General features: G+C 32.3%; 4 protein-coding genes across 8 annotated transcripts in view; 1 reads left to right on the top strand and 3 right to left on the bottom strand.

Moving 5' to 3' along the window:
• The window catches only part of LOC135142880 (cadherin-87A), a 280747-nt gene that overhangs the window by 31660 nt on the left and 225362 nt on the right, over window positions 1-23725 (top strand). The gene's annotated exons all lie outside the window — the stretch shown is intronic.
• On the bottom strand, window positions 149-2359 carry LOC135142886 (protocadherin beta-14-like). Of its 4 annotated transcripts, none has more exons than XM_064074683.1 (11): window positions 2240-2359; window positions 2113-2183; window positions 1984-2056; window positions 1487-1936; window positions 1330-1431; window positions 1143-1286; window positions 996-1097; window positions 903-945; window positions 589-851; window positions 375-536; window positions 149-328 (listed from the first exon to the last, which is right to left on the bottom strand). In XM_064074683.1, exons 4-11 carry the CDS (start codon window positions 1655-1657, stop codon window positions 170-172), a joined length of 1146 nt encoding a protein of 381 aa, XP_063930753.1. In that variant the 5' UTR covers window positions 1658-1936; window positions 1984-2056; window positions 2113-2183; window positions 2240-2359; the 3' UTR covers window positions 149-169. The 4 variants fall into 4 exon arrangements, with proteins under 4 accessions (XP_063930753.1, XP_063930756.1, XP_063930752.1 ...); XM_064074686.1 differs by having other exon boundaries at window positions 589-945; window positions 1487-1584; window positions 1640-1936; window positions 2240-2358; XM_064074682.1 differs by having other exon boundaries at window positions 589-945.
• LOC135142759 (protocadherin-20-like) lies at window positions 5767-22012 on the bottom strand. The gene is made up of 6 exons (XM_064074498.1): window positions 21978-22012; window positions 6704-6840; window positions 6550-6651; window positions 6358-6501; window positions 6205-6306; window positions 5767-6159 (listed from the first exon to the last, which is right to left on the bottom strand). The coding sequence occupies exons 2-6, from the start codon at window positions 6821-6823 to the stop codon at window positions 5827-5829; spliced, it is 801 nt and encodes a 266-aa protein (XP_063930568.1). The 5' UTR covers window positions 6824-6840; window positions 21978-22012; the 3' UTR covers window positions 5767-5826.
• LOC135142860 (protocadherin gamma-C4-like) lies at window positions 12255-13923 on the bottom strand. Its single transcript, XM_064074636.1, has 7 exons — window positions 13644-13923; window positions 13490-13591; window positions 13298-13441; window positions 13145-13246; window positions 12743-13099; window positions 12529-12693; window positions 12255-12476 (listed from the first exon to the last, which is right to left on the bottom strand). The coding sequence occupies exons 1-7, from the start codon at window positions 13761-13763 to the stop codon at window positions 12324-12326; spliced, it is 1143 nt and encodes a 380-aa protein (XP_063930706.1). The 5' UTR covers window positions 13764-13923; the 3' UTR covers window positions 12255-12323.

Below are 23725 nucleotides of genomic sequence, written 5' to 3'. Positions count from 1 at the left end.
TACGAGGCCGACACGAAAAAAAACTTTTAGGAAGTCATAACGACACTATTTTAACTCCTGTAACAGAGATAAGATAAATCAGAAATAGTCAAAGTATAATATCAAGCATTCGTAAAACCTGATTAGGAACGAGATTCACTCAATAAAATTTGCTAATTACATACATTTATTAAAAAAATATTAAAGGTACCACCTTATTTACAAGTATTGAGAAAAATATAGCCGAAGCAGTACCCAAAGCCGCACTCGCCGAATTTGGGTTGTTTAAGGTAACAATTATCGACAACGAATCTTCAAAGTTTTCATTATTGACCCCTTTGGCGTGCAACTGAAACCCAAATTTTACTCATTGGAAGAAATAGTACGAGAAGTACCTCCACCACGAAGGTGTTCCAAATCCCGTCACTGTCATGCACCTTCGTTGGATCAACGGTTATATCAAAAGTCTCTTCACCCACACCACTTGAAGCTGACAGTTGAAAAAGTGACTGGAAGTCAGGGGTGCTCAGACTAACAGAAAACGCAGAATTTTGGTCCTGTGTTGTTGTTAGTTAGTACCATTAATTTTATAATATTTATTTAATTTACTTGATCTGGGTCACTGACTGTAAAGTTTGTAACAAACACACTTGTGGCATTTTGAGGTACCGTGACTTCGATTTGCCTAGGCCCTGGTACTTTTATTTTTGGCGGATTGTCGTCTATATCGATCACGTTTACTTTGAAAGACTTGCCAGCTACAGCCCGATTCGGTGCTTCGTAATATTTCGCCTCCACATAGACGGCAAAACTGTGCAGCATCTCTCTGTCAATTGTTGGTACTACAATGTCCAAGGTGTTTATTCCATGGCCTAATTTTAAATGAGAGAATGTGGAGCGAATAACGCTAATACTAATGTTACCGGGAGCATGTCCACCGCCTGCTGTACCTGATATGGTCAACGTCTGCAAGACAATTTTACTCGTTAAAATACTTAAAATAGTCATCAGAGTACCGTATTGTCTTGCTCTTCTTCAATTTCCACAATGCTTGGAAAATCGATCAACACCGGCGCTTGGTATACGTACACCGTAATGGGTACTTTTTCGCTAGCACCCTGAAAGGTACGTATCAGTACTGTTCAACCCCGTCTTCAAATTACCTCAGCAAGTACGGTGATGTCAAACCGTGTCTGGGTTTCATAATCCAGAATTTGGTTGTCTTTCAGTACCAAGAAGATAATTTTGGTCGTACTCATGTTTCCAGGTGGTTGTAAGTACCGCATTTCGAAAATATCACCGGCGTTCTAAAAAATGTGTACTTCGTGATCGTACGTACTCTAAACTTACCGGAGCTCCTTCTATGGTGAAAGTGATGTTAGCTAAGTGTCCTTCGGCACTACTTATGGTGTACTCACATGAGGAGTTTTTTTTGGTTATGGGTACACCTTCCTGGTGGATTAATAGGAATTCATTGAGTGTTGGTACCAAACTAAAAAAAATTTACCGGCATGTAGCAATCCTCTGCTTTTAGTACCGGCCCCTCATTGACTGTGGCACCAAGTTGGACTTGCCCACTTGAAAGAAGGGTAAAAAGGGCGAAAACTACAAGTTTATTCATTTTCAACGCGACTGAACTAAAGAACTCAATTTTTACTACTCTCGATAATTGCCTCATCTGTAATCTGGTGGATTTCGTTTATCTCATAATCGCTAAGTGCGATAGCGTTGGTTTAGAAATTAGTCAGTTAGAATCAAGCGGATTTTGATTTTTAACAAATATGTATCTACATTTTGTTGCCATAAAATAGAACCAAAATGGTACCAATGATGGATGATTCTGGGTTTATTGCCTCGTAGGCGGTGACATTGAACGTTATCTGGCCGTTGGATTCGTCGCTATTGATCGGATCAATAGTGATTAAACCACTCACGGAATCAATGTGGACGTAACCAGCTAAAAAATTCGATGATTGAGGTACTTTGGTTCAAGTACCTACTTACTGGGATCATCAACGCTGTAGTTGATTTCGTTGTTAATGTCTTAATCACAATCGATAGCTTGAACTAGTGACGTCTTTAAAATAATAACAAAGACAATTTGTGTTATCTAGATGACAGTGAAGATTTTACCAAGGATTGTTGTTTTGCTACGGCTATGATGGCTGGAAATTGGGTCCAGGTGTGGGATTCGTCGGCTGAAACTAATGTTAAGTACTGGTGAAAGTACCCATAGCATGTTTAGTAGAAGTATAATTACCATAGGTAAAAAGAATGAAGAAGATTGACAGGAGAATAGATTTCATTTCGCTGTGTGAAGATTTGAAATCTGAGACTAGGATTTCGTAAGTTTAGACTGGGTTAGATGAAACACTTATCTGATAATCGGGATAACGAATTTTAAACTTCTCATTTTTTCTGTAATGTTATAGATAATTTATTTGTATTTAATCCTAGTTTGGTTTAAACAAAAAAAAAAAAGCAAAGGCGTTAGGAGAATTTAGATCTACTGTGTTATTGTTATTTACAATACAGTAGCGGTCATTTCTACGGAACCACTCGATAAAAAGTCAAGTTGGTAGCCCTGTCATCTAGTACTTTACGCCGAACGCGGTTGGTAGCGGTAGTTGACATGGCAATCGAAACTAGCACAACACGAATGTTTCGGTTACCCTCAGCTATGCCGCACTGTATCCCGTGCAGACTGTATGTTCTGTTCATCTATTTATTAAAATAAAATATCTACATTGACAATGGGGCCATCTAACTTGTCAAATTTTTGACACATATGTTTTCCCCCAGAAACACGTCAAGGTCACTTACACCAAACAAATTTTGAAAATTTACACTAGGGAGTGGTTCTATAGAAAAGATCGCGACTTTATATGAAAAATTCTTTTTATTCTGGGAGAGGTAATCCTCCTCTTAAAGTAGAAATATCGAAAAAGTGAAAAATCAAAAATCGAAAAATCGAAATCAGAAAATCGAAATATCAAAAAATTTAAAATTTAAAAAACTGGAGAATTAAAATATAAATCCAGAAATTGAAGAATTTCCAAAATTGAAATGCTGAAAAATTGAGAAATCGAAAAAATTAAAAAATCGAAAACGAGAGGTTGAAAATTTATTAAATTTTTAATTAAGTATTAAAAATTAAAAAATAAGGAAATCGACACATCAAAAAAATGTAAAAATTGAAGAATCGAAAAACTAAAAAATCTAGAAATTGGAAAATTCCAAAACTAAAATCTCAAAAAATTAGGAAATCAAAAAATTGAAAATTCGAAATATGGAAAAATTGGAAGATCCATGAATCGAAAAGTCGAGAAGTCAAAAACAGAAAAAGAAATCGAAATAGCATAAAATCGAAAAATTAAAAATTGAAAAATTTGAAAATTTTAAATACAAAAAACGATATATCCAAAAAACAAAAAATTGAAAAAGCGAAAAATTCTGAAATTGAACTACCCAAAAAACCAAATCTCGATAAATCCAGAAATTGAAAAATTCGAGAATCGAAAAATTAAGGAATTTTAAAATTAAAAAATCGAAAAAGTGAAAAATCAAAAAACTGAAAAATTGAGAAATTAAAAAATCCCAAAACTGAATTTTGAAAAATCGGCAAATCGAAAAGGTGAGAACTCGAAACCTCGAAAAACCTTGATAAATCGAAAAGCCAAAAAAAGAGGAAAAATCGAAAAACCGACGAATCGGAAAATCTAAACATCGCAAACTTAAAAGATCCAGAAATCAAATCAAAATATGGAAAGGACGAAGAATAAAAAAATTGAGAAATCGAAATAGCATAAAATCGAAAAATTAAAAATCGAAAAATTGGTACATTGAATAACCGAAAATTCGAAACATCAAAATCTTGATAAACTGGAAAATTGCAAAATCGAACAATTGAAAAATCAAAGATTTTGAACATCGAAAAATTGAAAAATTATTTCGGTTTTCAATTTTTCAATGTTCAAAATCATTGATTTTTATAAAACCAAGAAGTCGAAAAGGCGAAAAATTGAGAAATCGAAATATCAAAAATTGAAAACTATCAAAAAAATTGAAAAACTGAAGAACCAAAAATCGAAAAATCGGGAAATTGAAAAATTTAAGAGTCGAAATGTTAAAAAATCCTCACATATCGAAGAATTGATCAATTGAAAAATCGAAAAACTGAAAAATGGCAGAAAAATTTTGCAATCCAAAAACTGAAAAATCGAGAATACGAATAATTGAAAAAATCGAAAAATTTTGAAAATCGAAAAATTGAATAATTAGAAACCTGAAAATTCGAAAAATCGAAAAACTGAAAAATCGACAAATTGAAAAATGCCGAAATTGAAATCTCGAAAAATTGTGAAATTGAAATCGGAAAACCTTACAGTCGAAAAGTCAAAAAAATCGTGAAATCGAAAATTTACAGACGTCAAAAAATTGAAAAATCGAAAAATTGGGGAATCAACAAAAATCTAGAAGTTGAAAATTGAAAAAAGTCGAAAAATTGAAGAATAGAAAAATCGAACAACTGAAAATCGAAAAATTTAAGAGTGAAAATGTTGAAAAATTTCAAAACTCAAATATCGAAAAATAGATAAATCGAAAAACTGAAAAATCCCGAAGTTGAAATCTCGAAAAAGTCGAGATATGGCAAAATCAAAAAGTCGAGAAATTTAAGAGTCGAAAAGTCAAAAAATTGAGATATCGGAAACTTAGAGACGTCAAAAATTGAAAAGTCGAAAAACTGGAGAATAGGAAAATCGAAGGACTTAAAATGGAAAAATATAGAAATCGAAAAATTTAAAAAGTAAGAAATTGAAAAATTCCCAAAATTGATATGCTAAAAACTTGAAAAATCGTATCTCGAAAAATGTTAAAAATCAAAAAATTTTACATTTTTTATTAAATAAGTATTAAAAATTAAAAAATAGGGAAATCGAAACATTAAAAAAAGTAAAAAATTGAAAAATTAAAAAAAGAGAAAAACAAAGAATCGAGAAATTGAAAAATTCCAAAACTGAAATCTCGAAAAATTAGGATATCAAAACTTGAAAAGTCTAAATATCGAAAATTTTGAAAATGGATCGAAAATTTAAAAAGTCGAATAATTGAAAAACAGAAAAATCGAAGAACTGATAATCGAAACAAACGAGAAATCGAAAAACTTGAGAGTTGAAAATGTTGAAAAATCCCAAAACTCAAATATCGAAAAATTGATAAATCGATAAACTGAAATATCGAAGAAAATTTTAGCAATCCAAAAACTGAACAAATGGGAAATTGAAAAATTTCAAAAATCGAAAAATTGAAAAATCAAAAACGTAAAAAATGAAATTGAAAAATCCCGCAATTAAAATCTCTAAAAATTGATCGAAATATGAGAAAATAAAAAAATTGAAAAACCCAAAAGTCGAACGTTACAAATTGAAAAATTGACAAATTGGAGAATTGAAAATTAAAAAAATGTCGAGTATTTGGGAATCGAATAACTGAAAATTCCCAAAACTGAAAAACTGAGAAATTCAAAGTTGAAAATTCGAGAAAAATCGTTACAGTTTTGAATTTTTTTCCAAATCTCGATATCTAGGATACAAATTCAACACGGATTCATAAACAACATATTTAGGCTTATGTTAATTTTGACATTTAAATAACATTTATTATTCTTAACTTAAACACGGAAAGCAAAAATTAAGGCCCGACATTAATAACATCAAATCAAAAACCATTCGGATTAGCACACTTTATTAATAAAAAGGCGTGATAATTAAAAACTAAATCGTAATATTAACTTGAAGGTACCTCCAGCATTGTACAGGTGCGATGAACAGTAAAACCGAAGTAGTACTAGGTGACAACTACACGAGTAGAATTTAGGAGTACGGTGACTTCGGCGGTTTTGTTGTGGTTCAATTGAATCAAGGGCGGATTGTCATCTACATCTGTAACTAGTACCCCGATCGTTCTTACAGCTGAGGCTCTTGGTTGCTCAGAATAAAACGCCTCTAGATAGATTTCAAAACTGCTTTGTTGTTCTCTGTCGATTTTTGGAACTATAATTTCTAAGACATTCATCCCCCATTGACCTATCTCTATTTGATTAAATGTGCTGTCTATAACTGCGATTACTATGTCACAGGGAGGGTGGCCATCGCCTGGTGCAGCCGATATGGTAAGAATCTACAAGACAATGCTAATCACAGAAAGTTAAAATAATCGAAGTACCGTATTTTCTTCTTGTTCTTCTATCTGTTTAATACTTGAACTATCGGTCCAAGCTGGCGGTTTATAAACGTAGACTGTAATTGGTACTTTCTCACTAGCACCCTGAAAATTCTTTATCAGTACTATGAATAAGAGACACGTTATTTTAATTACCGCAACTTTTACGTTGAAGTTAAATTGGTTCGTGCTTTCGTAAAACAGCACTTGGTCTTGTTTCAGTACCAAGTAGATCGATGTAACTAAATCACTACTACTAGGTGGTGATCTGTACTGTAATTCGAAAATGTTTTCTTCATGCTAAAAAATGATCTGTAGTTTGGGGTCTTATTGATTGTCGAAATGTACCGAATCGCCTTCTATGGTGAACGTGACACTACTTAAGTGTCCGTCGGTACTACTTATGATGAACTCACACTGGGAATTGTTTACATCGATTGCCAGTTCTTCCTGGAAAATTAGTAAGGATGAAGTGCTTTTATAGAGTTGATAGAAATTTTACCAGCATGTAGCAATCTTCCACTTTTAGTACTGGGCCCTCAGTGGCTCTAGCATCGAGTACGACTGTCCCGGTTGAAAAGTGTGCATAAAGGACGAAAAAAAGGAGACGTGGAATTTTCATGGTGAGTGGCAATGGGGCTAAGAAAAATTAATATTACAGTACTGCACTTGTTTGGTCATTCCCATGCAAATCAAATCGACATGCGGTTTGCTCGTCGCATAGACCTCTCCTTGTCTAACACGTGCATATTGCAATCCCTATTTGTCCATGGCGTTCCTTTTCTATCGATATTTTTAAAACATGTTTAATAATTTTTTCTGCAATACACGTACGGCTAATATAACAGTACGATACATATGTATTTAAAAATAATACCTAATAAATAGAATAATGGCCCCACGGTCGTGTATTAATATTATGTTCTAAAATACAACGAATATTGTCAAACACATCAAATGCATTCTTCTGTAAATTTAATGTCATCAGTCATCACTTTATGGTTTTTTTATTGAATTGATTTTAATTTACACATAACTGGACATCCTTTATTAAATAAGCAGTTGTAAAAATTATCAAACAATTCATTGTTCGAAACTGTTTTTGAATTACCATTATGTTGTAATCATATAAAAGGTAGGAAGTATATTTGTAGTTTAAATAATGTACGAATGATTGCCAATTATGTTGGCCGCAACATGATGTAATCGTATATACATAAAACTGTTAATAAAATATTAAAAAGAAAATGTATTAGTTCTTTCTGTTTTTTAAAATGATGTCCATATAGGAAAAAAAAAACATTTGTAAGAATCGCCGAAAAACCAAGGGTCCCCTCATCCTTGGGCGGGGGCCCAAGGCCCATGGATCTCAGAAGAACGGGGGCGCATGCGTGACGCATCGGCTAGGCCAAGAGGGTCGGGGGGCTCTATGTCTATATCGAGCGTGCGCGCGCTCCACTTCCCCTCTCACCTAGAAAGCTTTTTCAGGGTTGTCGTCAGAGGAGAGGCACAACATACCCCATACATTTACGCGCACAAGATAGAAAAGGAGGGACATGGACAAACAGGGGTGGGAATATGCACGTGTTAGACAAGGAGAGGTATATACGACGAGTAAACCGAATGTCCATTTGATTCGCATTGGACTGATATAACGTCAGTCCCAATTTCTAGCAACTTTAGAGACTCACTTATCACGACATAAAATAAAAATTGTCAGTTTGTCGACGCAAGTAAATATATCAAACACGTGCAGTACTGTTGTATTAATTTTTCTTAGTCCCATTGCGTCTCCTTTATTTCGTCCTTTATGCACACTGACACTTTTCAACAGTCGTATTCGAAGCTAGAGCCACTGAGGATCCAGTACTAAGAGTAGAAGATTGCTATATGCTATCACGTTCACCATAGCAGAAGATTCGGTAAATTTCGACAGTCAATAAGACCCCAAACTACAGATAATTTTTTGGCGTGAAGAAAATATTTTCGAATTACAGTCCAAATCACCACCTGGTAGTAGTACCACAATTACGTCGATCTACTCACCTCCGTATTTGCGTAGGAAGTTTCGCTCGAGACAAAGTATTTTAGATACTAATATACCACTAAGGAACCTTCAGCAGTTGTCAATGCCAAGATTTTTTACCTCTATTTTTTGTAAATCATTGTCATTTAACATTATTAAGTCTTATAATAAGTTTAATTCTGAATTGCTGTATTGTACTTCTGTGAACAGCTTTCGGAAAAAAATAAAAAACATTCTGTTGCACTCGGAATCGTCATAAATTTAGCTATCTGGGACGCCCATATTTGTAGATATATGTCCTGTATCCAAATTCTTAATATTTACTGTTAAATTATTGTGTGAATTATATATTTTTGTTGTGGTTATTATATACATATTTATATTATTATTTTCTTCATAACTATTGCATCTCTAAGTTAATTTTATTATTTTATTGTTTTTGCATTGAATATTTATTTTGTAAGGTTGAGTGGAATAGCCTATGGCTAGACTCCGCCTAATCATGTATTATTTTAACATGAATAAAGTCCTATGTATGTATGTACTTGGTACTGAAACAAGACCAACCAAGTGCTATTTTACGAAAACCAAAAACCAATTTAACTTCAACATAAACGTTGCGGTAATTCAGAAAAACGTGTCTTTTAATAGTACGGATACGTAATTTTCAGGGTGCTAGCGATAAAGTACCATTTACAGTCTACGTTTATAAACCGCCAGCTTGGACCGATAGTTCAAGTACTAAACAAATAGAAGAAGAACAGGAATATACGGTACTTTGAGTATTTTAGCTTTCTGTGACTAGCATTGTGTTGTAGATTTTTATCATATAGGCTGCACCTGTGACGTAGTAATTGTAGTTATAGATAGCACATAATCAAATAGAAATAGGCAATGGTGGACGAATATGTTAGAAATTATTGTTCCAAAAATCGACAGAGAACAACAAAGCAGTTTTGAAATGTATGTAGAGGTGCAGCCAAGAGCCTCAGCTGTAAGAACTATCGGGGTACTAGTTACAGATGTAGATGACAATCCGCCCACGATTCCATTCAATCAGAACAAAACCATCGAAGTCATCATATACCTAAATGCTACTCGTGTAGTTGTCACCTTATACAAAGAACAAAGTTCTGGGAGTGCTAGTTTGGGTACTACTTCGGCTTTACTGTTCACTGCAATTGTGTCATGCTGGAGGTACCTTTAAGTTAATATTACGGTTTAATTTTTAATCATCACAGTTTTTTTTATTAATAAAATGTAGTGAATTTTACTGAATTAATAATTGTTCGTTCCTAGTCATCTTTATGTCCAATATTGATAGGGTAAATATTTTCTACCAATCCGAACGGTTTTTGATTTGATATTATTGCCGTAGGTGCCCAATTTTTACTACCCGGACGTCAGCTACGAATAATAATTGTTATTTAAATCTTAAAAAGTAACATAGTCCTTGGAAAAAAATTGTGTAATGATTTTTCGATTTCTCGAATTTTCAGCTTCAAATTTCTCAATTTTTCAGTTATTTGATTCTTCAAATTTTAGACTTTTTAAGATTTTCGATTTCTCGATTTTTTATTTTTCGATTCTCCGATTTTTATATTTTGCCATTTCTCGACTTTTCGATGCTTGGACTTCCCAAATTTTCGAGATTTCAATTTCGAATTTTTCGATTTCACGAATTTTCAGTTTTTCAATTTTTTGATTTTTTAAATTTTTCGAATTGGATTGCTAAATTTTTCTTCGACGTTTCACTTTTTTGATTTTTCTATTTATATTTTGCCTTTTTTTTTCTTAATATACACAGTATTCTGGCGAAGCCTAATTGCAAAATCCGTATTTCCTTAACAAAATTTACCATCTTAAACGTTTTTTAAGTTTCTAAGAATAAAAAAAATCATCGCAATTGAGACGGGGTGGGTGGGCGGGGTTTATATTTTGCCTTTCTTTTTTCTTAATATATATAGTATTCTTTGAACAACACGATATTCAAAAACATGTTTTTAACTTCTTGTAAAGAAATAAGTATTTTGCAGTTAGGCTCTGCCCCATACTTGCAAAATCCAAATTTTCTTGCCAAAATGTACCATTTTAACCATGTTTTAAGTTGCTTGTGAAAAGATGGCTATATATATTAAGAAAAACCGAGGCAAAATATAAGCCCCGCCCACCCGCCCGAACTCAATTCTGATGATTTTTTTTATTCGTCGTAAGCCGAGGGGCGGAGCGTAATTGTAAAATCCTTATTTTTCTAAACAGAATTCCCACCCATCCGTCTCGATCTCAATCATGATGAATATTTCATTCGTTATCAGACCGTGGGGCGGAGCGTAATTGCAAAATCCATATTTTCCTATACAAATTTACCACTTTAAATATGTATTAAGTTTCTTGTTGCGAAAAGATGACTACACAATCTAAGAAAAAAAGGCAAAATGTAAGCCCCGCCCTATCTCAGTTGTGATGATTTTTTCATTCGTCGTGAGCCGAGGGGCGGAGTTTAATTGCAAAATCCTGATTTCTCTACAAGCAATAAAAAATTTTTTGTACTATGTATATTAAGAAAAAAACAAGCCAAAAATTAAGCCCCATCCATATCCATCCCAAGTTCAATTATGCTGAATTTTTCATTCTTTGTCAGACCGGAGGCGGAGCCTAATTGCAAAATCGATACTTTCCTACAAAAATTTACCATTTTAAACGTGTTTTAGGTTTCTAAGAATACAAAAAATCATCACAATCGGGATGGGGTGGGTGGGCGGGGTCTATATTTTGCTTTTTTTTCTTAATGTACATGGTATTATTTGAACAACACGATACTTAAAAACATGTTTTTAATTTTCTGTAAACAAATGAGTATTTTGCATTTAGCTCCGCCCTCTTGACTCACGGTGAATATAAAAAATATGTTTAATATGGGAAATTTGTATGCGGAAATATCGATTTTGTAATTAGGCTCCTCCCCATAATTGCACAATCCATATTTCCTTGCAAAATGTGCCATTTTAACCATGTTTTAAGTTTCTTGTGAATGATGGCTATGTATATTAAGAAATAAAAGGCTAAATATAAGCCCCGCCCACCCACCCTATCGCAATTCTGATGATTTTTTGTGTTCGTCGTAAGCCGAGAGGCGGAGCTTAATTGTTAAATCCTCGTTTTTCCACGAGAAATTACTATATGAAATAATATCTATCATTTTACCTTATTTTTCTTTTAATATGTGTAGACTTATTTTTACAAGATGAAACTTAAAACATGTTAAAAATGGAAAATTTTCATAAGGAAATATTGATTTTGCAATTAGGGTCCGCCCCATAATTGCAAAATCTATAGCCCCTAGCAAAATCCATGTTTCCGTCCAAAAATGTACCATTTTAACCATGTTTTAAGTTTCTTGTTGTGAAAAGATGGCTATGTATATGAAGAAAAAAAAAAGGCAAAATATAAGCCCCACCCACCCACCCCGTCTCAATTCTGACGATTATTTTTTATTCGTCGTAAGCCGGGGGGCGGAGCTTAATTGCATGTTACATGGGAGTCGAAATGCTAAAAAATCTAGAAATCGAAACATCAAAAATTTAAGAATTCGAAAAATTGAAAAATAAAAAAACTGAGGAACTGAAAAATAGAAAAATCAGAGTATTGAAAAGTTGGAAAATCTAAAATTTAAAAATCGAGAAATGGGAAAGTCAAAAATTCGGAAAACGTAAAAGTCGAACAATAAAAAAAATCGAGAAATCAAAAAGTCTAAAACCCAAAAATCGGAAATTTAAAGACGCCAAAAATTGAAAAATCGAAAAACTGGAGAATCGAAAATAAAAAATCGAGAAATCGAAAATTTAAAAAAGTCGATAATTTAAAAAATCAAAAAACTGAAAAATTGACACAGTGTTACACTCGGAAAGTAAAAATTGAAGACCTACGGCAATAATATCAAAACAAACCAAAAACCGTTCGCTTAGTCGAAAATATTTACTCCACCAATATTGGAGATAAAGTCGATTAGGAACGAAAAATCATTCAATAAAGTCGATTACAATTTATTAATTACAAAAACCGTGATAACTAAAAATAAACCGTAAAACTTATTAACTTAAAGGTACCTCCAGCATTGTACAAGTGCGGTGAACAATACAGCCGAAGTAGTACCCAAACTAGCACTCCCAGAACTTTGTTCTTTGTACAAGGTGACCGTCATTGGCACCGAATCTTCAAAATTCTCATTGTTCACACTTTTCGCGTGCAACTGCAACCAAAAATTTCCAAAAAATGGAAGCAATCGTGCGAAAAAAATATACCTCCAGTGCGAAAGTACCCCACGTTAGGTCGTCCTCAACTAGCTTCGTTGGATCTATGATTATATCGATAGTTTCGTTACCTACTCCCGTTGCGGGTGACACTGTCAAAGCTGGTCTCAGACTATCGGGGCTTTTAAGACTAACCGAAAACTCAGAATGTAGACCCTGTGTTTAAATATTAGTACCAAGTAACCGATTTTATTAGTACTTTTACCAAATCGGGGTCGGAAATTTTAACGTTTGTCACAACCACACTAGTTGCATTTAGGGGTACGGTGACTTCGACGGATTTGTTGTGGTTGAATTGAATCGTGGGCGGATTGTCATCTACATCTGTAACTAGTACCCCGATAGTTCTTACAGCTGAGGCTCTTGGGTGCTCAGAATAAGACGCTTCTAGATAGATCTCAAAACTGCTTTGTTGTTCTCTGTCGATTTTTGGAACTATAATTTCTAGGGTATTTCGGTTCCATTGGCCTACTTCGATTTGTTGAAATGTGCTGTCGATAAGTTCAATTGTTATGTCACTGAGAGGGTGGCCATCGCCTGGTGCAGCCGATATGGTAAAAATCTACAAGACAATGCTAGTCACAGAAAGTTAAAATAGTCAAAGTACCGTATTTTCTTGTTCTTCTTCGATTTGTTCAATACTTAAACCATCGGTCCAAGCTGGCGGTTTATAAACGTAGACTGCAACTGGTACTTTCTCGCTAGCACCCTGAAAATTCTTTATCAGTACCATGAATAAGAGACGCGTTTTTTTAATTACCGCAACGTTTACGTTGAAGTTAAATTTGTTCGTGGTTTCGTAAGACAACACTTGGTTTTGTTTCAGTACCAAGTAGATCGGTACAACAGTATCACTAGTTCTAGGTGGTGATATGTACTGTAATTCGAAAATGTTTTCTTCATCCTAAAAATTGGTGTGTAGTTTGGGGTCTCATTGACTATCGAAATTTACCGAATCTCCTTCTATGGTGAACATGACACTACCTAAGTGTCCGTCAGTACTACTTATAATGAAGTCACACTGGGAATTGGTTACATTGATTGCTACTTTTTCCTGGAAGATTAGCAAGGATGAAGTAGTTTTATAGAGTTGATGGAAATTTTACCAGCATGTAGCAATCTTCTACTCTTAGCACTGGTCCCTCGGTGGCTCTAGCATCGAGTACGACTGTTCCGGTTGAAAAGTGTGCATAAAGAAGGAAAAAAACGAGACGTGGAATTTTCATGGCGAGTGGCAATTAATATTCCAGTACTGCACGTGTTTGATATACGTTCTTGCGTCGACTAACTGACAATTTTTATTTTATCTCGTGATAATCTCGATGTTCGGTTATCTTCTAATCGATAAGTGATTCGGATTTAGGAATTTTATAACAATCGGGATTGGTTCCTAGGAATGAGTGTTAACAAAGATCTACATTGTAGTAGATATAGCACTAATGAGTACACAATTGCTTTACACTTTTTTTATAAGGTTGTGCAACTTTCTGATATAAATGTTTGTGGTATATTTAGACGGTTATAACACGTCTTATCCCGATCAACCTCTATTTACAACTGCTTCTATCAACTTATTCTTATCGGTAATTTTTAATAACATTAATAGGTTGAATAATGATTTCGTTTTTGTTTGTTGTAATTCGTCGTTACCTGACGACGCAATTTTCCATTGAACAACTTTCACACTTATCTGGTGACGTCAACCATCACACTCGAAATATGGAATGCACTAATGGTTAATTTCTTTTCTTAATTACCTTGAAACATGAGCATTCGCGAAAACGTGCATATTTTAAATAAGATTAGTCCATTTCTGGGTATTCAGTGATCACAGATTTTTTCATGCGTCATCTTCATCATCGCCCGAAGTAGAAAACCACCTTCCACTCCAGCAATTTCAATTAGCGACTTAACCTTCATTAACCTTATTGCTCGGTCGAAAAATGTCATCACAATGGCGATAATGCGATAATTAGCATCAATTAATTAATATCATAATTTGATTTTAATTGATCCTATTTCCATTCAATTAAGCAATTACACAACACTCATGAGAAATCCACTTCGAATAGCGGTTCCCGGAGATACTTGAATTGATAATCTCCCAACATTGTGGCATTTCAACCGTTACATCCTGGACAAATACCATAATTATCGGAGTTGATTCCACATACTAACCCAAAATAAAGTTCACCGGCATATAATTACTCTAATTGCATGAATTATTGGTCGACAAAGTTGCAGACAAAGCTGGGACCAGACTGCAGACTGCTTTGTTGGCTGGGTTTATGTAGTTTGCGATTTATGGGAATATTTTAGTTTGGGAATTTAAAAGTGGGTGCTCGTAAAGACACTATGACGAAATCTATAAAAAGTAAGTGTTAGTTTACGTCTGTTGTCTTTGTTGGAGTTTAATTCGTGTTTTATTTGTTAACTTCTTTATTATCTAGTGCAGTAACTCTATTTTAAGACTCGTTCCAGTCAGGTTAGAGGTGCGATTATGCAGTCGAAGGGGATATTAAAGGAGTTTGAAGGAGCGTCGTAAAACACGTGTTTTTTCGGACACGTGTTTCTAACGGACTACTTTGTAAAAATTCGACGTGGCGTATTTATAAACGAGTGGGTACCCCTATCTCTTGAAGCGGCACGTGCATTTAATAGTGCTACATGCTTCAAATTAAATCGAATTTCCAAAAACGAACATAAAAAATATACTTTGAAAAATTATAAAAAATGTTTCGATTTTTGTTTTGTGATAACCTATATAAAGTGCGGAAAATATGAAATATATTTAAAGCAGATAACCAACGGGAAAAATGCTTTTAGAAAAATTGGAATATTGAGAATTCGAACAATCGAAAAATTGGAACTTCGATAAATCAAGAAATCAAAAAATTAAATACTTTAAAAATCGAGAAATTAAAAATATCGAATGCGAAATCGAAATATTGGATAACGAAGTCGAATCGGAACATCAAAAAATCCAAAAATCTAAAATTGAAAGGTTGAAAAATCGAGAAATCGAAAAATCGAAAAAATTTAAAAGTTGAAAAATCGAGATGGCGAGAATCGAAAAATTAATGTATCAAAAACTAAAAAATAGGAAAATTAAAATATCAAAAAATCGTAAAATCGAAAAATTGAAGAATCGAAAAACTGAAAAATCGACAAATTGAAAAATCCCAAAACTGAAATCTCGAAATCGAGCATTAAAAAGTCGAAACACTGAAGAATTGGAAGATCGTTAAATCCAAAATCCGTACCGTCGAAAGAAATCGAAACATCAATACATCGAAAAATCTGATAAATTTAGAAATCGAAAAATTGAAAAATCGAGAAATCGAAAAATCGAAACGAAAAATTTAACAACTGAAATGTTGAAAAATTCCAAAACTGAAATATTCAAAAATTGATAAATCGATAAATTGAAAAATTGAAAAACGAAAAAAATCGAAGAAAAGACGAAACATCGAAAAACTGGAAGATCGATGTTGAAAAATCGGTAAGTCGAAACATTGAAAAATTCAAATATCTAAAAGTCGAAATATCAAAACATCGAGAAATCGGGAAATCGAAAAACCGAAAAATTGAGAAATCGAAATAGCGTAAAAATCGAAATATCGAAATCTCTATAAATCCAGAAATTGAAAACGTCAAAATAAAAAAATCGAGAAACTGAAAGATCGAGAAAACATAAAAGTCGAAAAATTAAAAATTATAAAAATGGAAAAATTGAAATAGCTAAAAACTGAAGACTTGAAAAACTGAAAAATCGAGAAATCGAGACGTCGAGCAATCGAAACATCGAAAAATTCAGTAATAGAGAAATGGGAAACCCCAAAAATTGAAGAATCGAAAATTGAGAACACGTAAAATGGAAATTTCGAAAAATTGAGAAATTTATTAATAAAAATCAAGAAATCGAATATAAAAAAAATTGAAGTATCGAAAAATGAAGCAATCGAACAATCGAAAAATCGAAAAGCCGAAAATTCGAAAATTTCATAACTTCTATAAATCGAAAAATTGGGAAATCAAAGAATAGAATCGAAAAACTGAAAAATCGAGAAATTAAGAAATGTTAAAATCAAAAAACCTAAAAATCTAAAAGCCGAAGAGTCAATAAATCGAAAAATCGAAATAGAAAAATCAAAAACCTGCAATTCTAAAAATCGAAAAGTCAAATCGAGAAATCGAAAAAATTGAAATATTGAACATTTTAAAAATGGAAAAATTGAAGAATTGAAAAATTTAAAAAGCTAGAAATTGAAGAATCAAAAAATTGAGATATCGGAAAATTTAAAAATCGAAAAAGCAAAGATCCGAAATATCGAAATTCGAAGTCGAAAAATTGGAGGATCGAACAATCGAAATATTAAAAAAATCGAAGAATCTAAAATCTAAAAAATCGATAAATTAAAAATCGAAAAAGTAAAAATCCAAAAATTGAAGAATTCCCAAATTTGAAAAGTCGAAAAACCGAGATTTCGAGAAATCGAAAAATTAACGTATAAAAAATTAAAAAATTAAAAAACTGTAATATCTAAAACCGAGAAGTCGAAAGTACGGACGTTGAGAAATCGAAAATCAAAAAATTGAAAAATTAAAAATTTCGAAAAATTGAAAAATGGAAAGCCAAAGTACTAAATATTTGAAAAACTGAAAAATCGTAAAATTCAAACATCAAATGTCGAAAAATCTAGAAATCAAGAAACTGAAAATTTGAGAAATCGAAAAGTCGAAAAATTCCGAAATCAAAAAATTGAAGAATCGAAAAACTGAGAAATCGAGAAATGGTAAAATCAAAAAACCTAAATATCTAACGCCGAAAAGTCAATAAATCGAGAATTAAAAGGTCTAAAAATTGAAATTTCCAAAAATGTGGAATTGAAAAACTGAAAAATCGAAAAATCGAGACGTAGAGCAATCGACACATCTAAAAGTCCAATAATAGAGAAACGGGAAAATAAAAAAATCGAAAAATCTAAAAGTCGAAAAGTCAAAATATCGAGAAATCGAAGTCAAAAAATCGAAAAATTGAGAAATCGAAACAACATAAAATCAAAAATTGAAAAATTGAAAAATTTAAAAATTTAAAATTTAAACCGAATAATGAAAAAAATTGAAAAAACCGATAAATTTTGGGAAATTGAACAATCGAAACGAAAAACCGAAAAATTTAAGAATTGAAAGACTCAAAGATGGGGAAATCGAGAAATGGTAAACTCAAAATTCTAAAAATGTAAAATTCGAAAAGTCAATACATCAAGAAATCGAAATCAGAAAAAAAATCTAAAATTTGAAAAATCGTTTAATCGAGAAATCCAAAATTTAGAAACGCCAGAAATTGAAAAACCTAAAAATTGCAAGATCGAAAAATGGAAAAGTCGAAAAATTGAAAATTTTAAAAATGAAAAAGTTGAAATATCGAAAAATTGAAAAATTGTTATACAATTTTGAATTTTTTCCCAAAAATCTCGATGACGTGGATAAAAATTCAAGACGGATTCATAAACCACAAATTCAAGTTTATGCTACTTTTTAACATGTATTAATTTTGATTACTGATTTACAATACTTCCGATAATCTTAAAATGTTTGCAATTGAAAGGCTTTAAGTCCGTTGGGCTTTGTATTGAAAATAAATAATAAATAAATAAATAATAACGAAAAATTGAAAAATTAAAAAATCGAAAAGTTAAAAAATTGAAAATGGAAAAATAAAAAATCGAAAAATTGTTAAATTGAAATGTCTAAAGTCGAGTAGTCGAAAAATCGTAAGATCGACAAATCGAAATAATCAAAAATTGAAAATTCTAAAATTTAAAAATTGGAAAAATTGAAAAATCGACGAACTGAGAAATTGAAAAGTCGAAATTGAAACATTAAAAAATCGAAAAACGGAGAATCGAAAAGATGAAAAAGCGAAGAATTTAAGAATCGAAATTTTGAAAAATGCCAAAAGGAAGACTGGAAAATTGATAAATCGATAAATCGAAGAGCTCAAGAATTGAAGAATCGAAAAGTCGGAAAAACTGTAGAATTTAGAAACTACAAAATCGAGAAATCGAAACGTCGAGCAATGGAAAATTAACAAATCTGGAAATCGAAGAATAGGAAATTAAAAAAGAAAATGAAAAATCTAAATGTCGAAAAGCCAAAAATTGAGAAATCAAAAAATCGATTAATCGAGAAATCGAAACTTTAGAAGCGCCAAAGTTTGAAAAATCGAAAAATTCGAAGAATTGAAAAATCGAGTTCTAAAAGTGAAATATCGAAACATTGTGAAATCGGAAGTTGAAAAATTGAGAAATCGAAAAGCCGAAAAATCGGAAAGTTGAGAAACGGAACAATTTAAAATTGAAAAAATTTAAAAATTGAGTAATTGAATCCAAAAATTGAAAAATTGAAAAATTAGGACATAAAAAAAAAACGAAAAATGTAAATATTTAAAAACCAAAAAGATCAAGAATCAAAAATCGAAAAATTTTAGAATCGAAATCTTGAAAAATCTCAAAACTGAAATCTTAAAAAATTGCCAAATCGAAAAATTGTAAAGTTGAAACAGAAAAATGGGAAGATCGTTAAATCGAAAAGTCGAAGAAACGTGGAAAAATTAAAACAAAAAGGTTGAGAAGTCGAGAAAATAAAAAGTCGAGGAGTCGAAAAACCGAAAAATTAAAAAATGGAAAATTTAAAACATCGAAAACTTAAAAAAATTGCAAAATGGAAAAATCGGGAAAGAGAACAATTGAAATAAAAAATTGAAACATAAAAATCTCTGTATCCAGAAAATGAAAAATTGAGAAAAAAAAAAATCGAAAAAGTAAAAAATTAAAAATGGAAAAATTGAGAAGTTGAAATATCTAAAGCCAAGCAGTCGAAAAATCGTAAGAACAACGAATTGAAATAATCAAAAATTGAAAAATCGAAAATATAAAAAAATCGAAAAATTGAAAAAATGAAAAGCTGAAAGATGTAAGAATCGAACTATTGAAAAATCCCAAAACTGAAATATTGAAAAAGTGATAAATCGATAAATTGAAAAACTCAGAAATCGAGGAATCCAGACATCGAGCAATGGAAAATTAAAAGTCTAGAAACAGAAGAATAGGAAAATAAAAAAAATGAAAAATCAAAAAGTCGAAAAGCCAAAAAATTGATTAATTGAGAAATTGAAAATTTAGAAACACCAAAAATTGGAAAATGAGATAATTGAAAATTTGGAACATTAATACATAAATCAAAACATTAAAAAATTGAAATATCGATAAATCGAAACATTAAAAGATCGAGAAATCGAAAAGTCGAGAAGTCGAAAAAAACCAAATATCTAAAACCGAGAAGTCGAAAAATTGAAAAATCTAAAATTAAAAAAACAGAAATTGAAAAATTCCCAAAACTAAAATGCCGAAAAATTGAGAAATCGAAAACTTGAAAAATCGAGATATCGAAAAGTCGTAAAATTGAAAAATTGAAGTTGGGAAAACTGAAAATGGAGAAATTGAAAAATCCCAAAATTGAAATCTCTAAAAATTGGTAAATCGAAAAACTGTAAAATTGAAATATCGAAAAATTAAAACGTGGAGAAATCGAAACAAAAGACTGAGAAATCGAGAAATCAAAAAGTTGAGAAGTCGAAAACCGTAAAATCGCGAAGTCGAAATAGCATAAAATCGAAAGATCGAAAAATTAAAAACTCGAAAATTTAAAATTGAAAAAGTCAAAAAATTAAAAAATTGAAAAATCGAAAAATAGAGAAAGTGAACAATCGAAAAATCGAAACATTAAAATCTCTGTCTAGGAAATGAAAAATTAAAAAATTGAAAATGGAAAAATTAAAAATCGAAAAACTAAATTATTGAATTATCTAAAGCAGAGAAAAATCGTAAGATCGATAAATTAAAATAATCCACATTGAAAAATCTTTAATTCAAAAATTCGAAAAATTGACGAACTGAGAAATCGAAAAGTCGAGAAACTGAGCAATCTAAGATTTAAAAAAATTGAAAATTTGAAAATCGAGAAATTGAAACATTAAAAAATCAATAAGTTCAAAAATCGAAAAGATGAACAATCGAAGAATTTAAGAATCGAAATGTTGAAAAATCTCAAAACGGAAATATTGAAAAATTGAAAAACTGAAAAATCGAAAAATTGAAACATCGAGAAATCGAAAAGTCGAACAATTGAAGAATTGAAAAACCAAAAAATCGAGAAATCGAGACGTCGATCAAGGGAAAATTAAAGAGTCTAGAAATCGAAGAATAGGAAAAAAAATCTATAAGTCGAGAAGCCAAACATCTGCAAAGTCAAAAAATCGATTAATGGAGAAACTGAAAATTTAGAAACGGCAAAAATTGTAAAATCGAAAAATTCGAAAAATTGAAAAATCAAATAACTGAAAAATCCTAAAACTGATATATCGAAACATTGAGAAATCGGAAGTTGAAAGATTTAGAAATCGCAATATCGGAAAGTCGAGAAATTAAAACATTAAAAAAGCAAAAAATTCAAAAATTGAACAATTTAATATTCAAAAAGATACAAAATCGAAAAATCGAAAAATTTAAGAATCGAAATATTGAAAAATCCCAAAACTGAAATATCGAAAAAGTGGTAAACCAAAAAATCGAAAGCCGAAAAATTATTTTTTTTATCAAAAATCTCGATGTCTGGGATAAAAATTTAAGATTAAAGTATTGGATTGTGCTATTTCAAAGCCAAATTTTAAAATGTTGTGCAATTTTGATTGTTTTCCAAAAATCTGCATACATAGTGTAAAAACTCAACAAGGATTCATAAACCACAAATAGAGGGGACATTATTTTATAAAATTTAAATAGTATTCACTGAAATGGCAGAACTAAGTTTTCGTATTCTGGGGGTCTGAAACGTCGCGAAAACATAAAAATAGCCAGTCGCCCATGGATTCGGGAAATAAAAACACTGAAACTGTACCGAAGGAGTAAATTTGAAAATAAAAAAAATACAGATTCTTCAAAAAATCATATTAGCCTACGTTCAGGAGGTAAAATTATGCTTCGAGTGCAAAATCCTAGACATCTGCTCCCAGCCTTCGTATTGACACGGTCCCGTTTCTCACCTCTCGTCCAAACAGAAAAATAAGTTGTTTTCCCAGGTCTGCGTTTTTACCGCCTTGTAAAAATTTACGGTAATGACACGAGTGGCTAGCTCCGAATGGCCGCACTTCCTGTCACTGTCTTCACAGTTATCCGTCCAATGTCGCGGAAAAAGCGCCATCCAAAACATTTGTCTCACTCGGAAGCAATAACCTCTTAATCGCGATTTAAAGCTCGCACCTCGAGCCCGCCAGACGTCCGAGCACGCTCCAACTCCCGCTAACTCCGCCATCAAAGTGAATATTTTATCCGACCGCCCCCGAACTTCGCTAATAAGATATTGTTAGAAAAACGTACGAGCAAAACGTGTGGAGTCGTATCACACGTTTAACAACGCAAAGGAAATGGAACTAGAAGCGGATAAAAGCCCGGGTATTTACGACGAGAATGGCAAATCGAAAGGGGAAATGGGGAGAGCCGAATAAATATTGAAAGGTTAGCCTTAACTGTGTAGTCAATACAAGGGCCTATTCCAAGATTTGCATTTTCCACGCGAACACTCATCTAATCAGTAAAATGCTCCCACGTTACCGAACTGCAAAGCCTATAATACGTCGTCGATATTCCGCAGGAGGGCTTCCGGGCCGAGCCAGATTACCTGTGATGAATTCTGGAAGGCATTATCTGAATAATGGCCCGTGCGAAACGATTAACACATAAGCAAGTTCGGGAAGGCAAACTCGGGGATCAGGAGACGCGGATCCGATCGGGAGACCAACGTGGAGGGAATACGGAGCCGCTTAAAAGGTTGCATAAACGAACAACGGGAGCTGAACGAAATCTGACAGTTCGTTCGCCGGACTGAACACTCCCGAGGGACCAAACAAATTCCACTGTCTCAATCTCGTAAGCTGGGTCGTTTCGATTTCGTTACTTTCTGATAATTAAATAAAAAGTATCACACATTCTGGACATTCACTGTTGACTGTTTAAAGCTCCACCAACACTGCACTTGCCAGTTTGAAGTTTCAATTGAAATCATTCCTATCAATTTTTTGTTGAAATGCCAGGCTTCCAAATGCTGAATAGTTGATTGAGTTGATTTTTATTTGCCCGGAATTCAGCCGGATTTTTTAGCGTATTTACTAGTATACGTCCAGCTACATTTTACCACTTCATCGGCAAGCTTAGTGTTGAAAATCAGTTATTTGTTGTACTGTTCTCTCTCGACTTATTAATTCAAAAACACTGGGTGTGGGAAGAGAGAGCGTATTGGTTTTAAGCTGAGAAGTGTTTTTGCTTGTACAAACAAATATATTCGATGGATAATGTGTTAGTATTACACAGAGAGAAAATTTTCAAACAATTGTTGGGCTTGTTTGGCTACAAAAACACCTTTCTGAAATCCACAAACATTTCACATGTCGTTTTAAATTACCCACGTGCATAATTTGACTGGAAATCTAGAACATTCTAGCGTTATCGTTATCCAGAAAATGTCTTGTTTGCCATTTGCCAATTCTGTGATCCTTTATTTATCGACTCGAAAGTATCCAGATGTCATCGGTGAAAATGAAATTTCAGGTAATTATAAGATGACTTCGATTTCTAGCTTTTGATATGTTTTTTTAACCTCATATTCTTTCATTTTTAGTTTCAGTATGACATTGTTTCTTATTTCTACTTCTTCTCTTCAGTCTCTTTCGTTATTTTTTTTAGTTGTTTTATTTCTTGATTCTTATTTACAGTGTTTCTTCTTGTTCTTTCTTTCGTTCCACTCTTTTTCTTCCCTCAAGATCTCTAATTGTAAATATTATTTCAATTTCATTAAATAACATACGTTTTGTACTTGTGGTTTATGGATCCGTCTTTATTTTTTTACCCTAAACATCCAGATGCTTTTTACTAATGCAATTGATTAAGATTTCGATTCCGCTGCGGGTTCGATACCCGTATTAAATTCGAACATTATTACTTTCACCATGGATTTACGAACTATTCAACCATTTCGTTTTTAAAATTTTTTAGTTTTTCTGTTTCTGGTTATACAATTTTTCAATTTTACCACTAAAATTTGCAATATTTCGACCTTCGATTTTAATTTT

This window comes from Zophobas morio, unplaced genomic scaffold (genome assembly GCF_036711695.1).
Source record: "Zophobas morio isolate AGI-343-1 ecotype UQ-CSIRO unplaced genomic scaffold, CSIRO_AGI_Zmor_V1 ptg000054l, whole genome shotgun sequence".
Lineage (NCBI taxonomy): Eukaryota > Metazoa > Arthropoda > Insecta > Coleoptera > Tenebrionidae > Zophobas > Zophobas morio.
The sequence above is the reverse complement of the archived record's forward strand: the minus strand, read 5'-3'. Positions and strand labels throughout refer to the sequence as shown.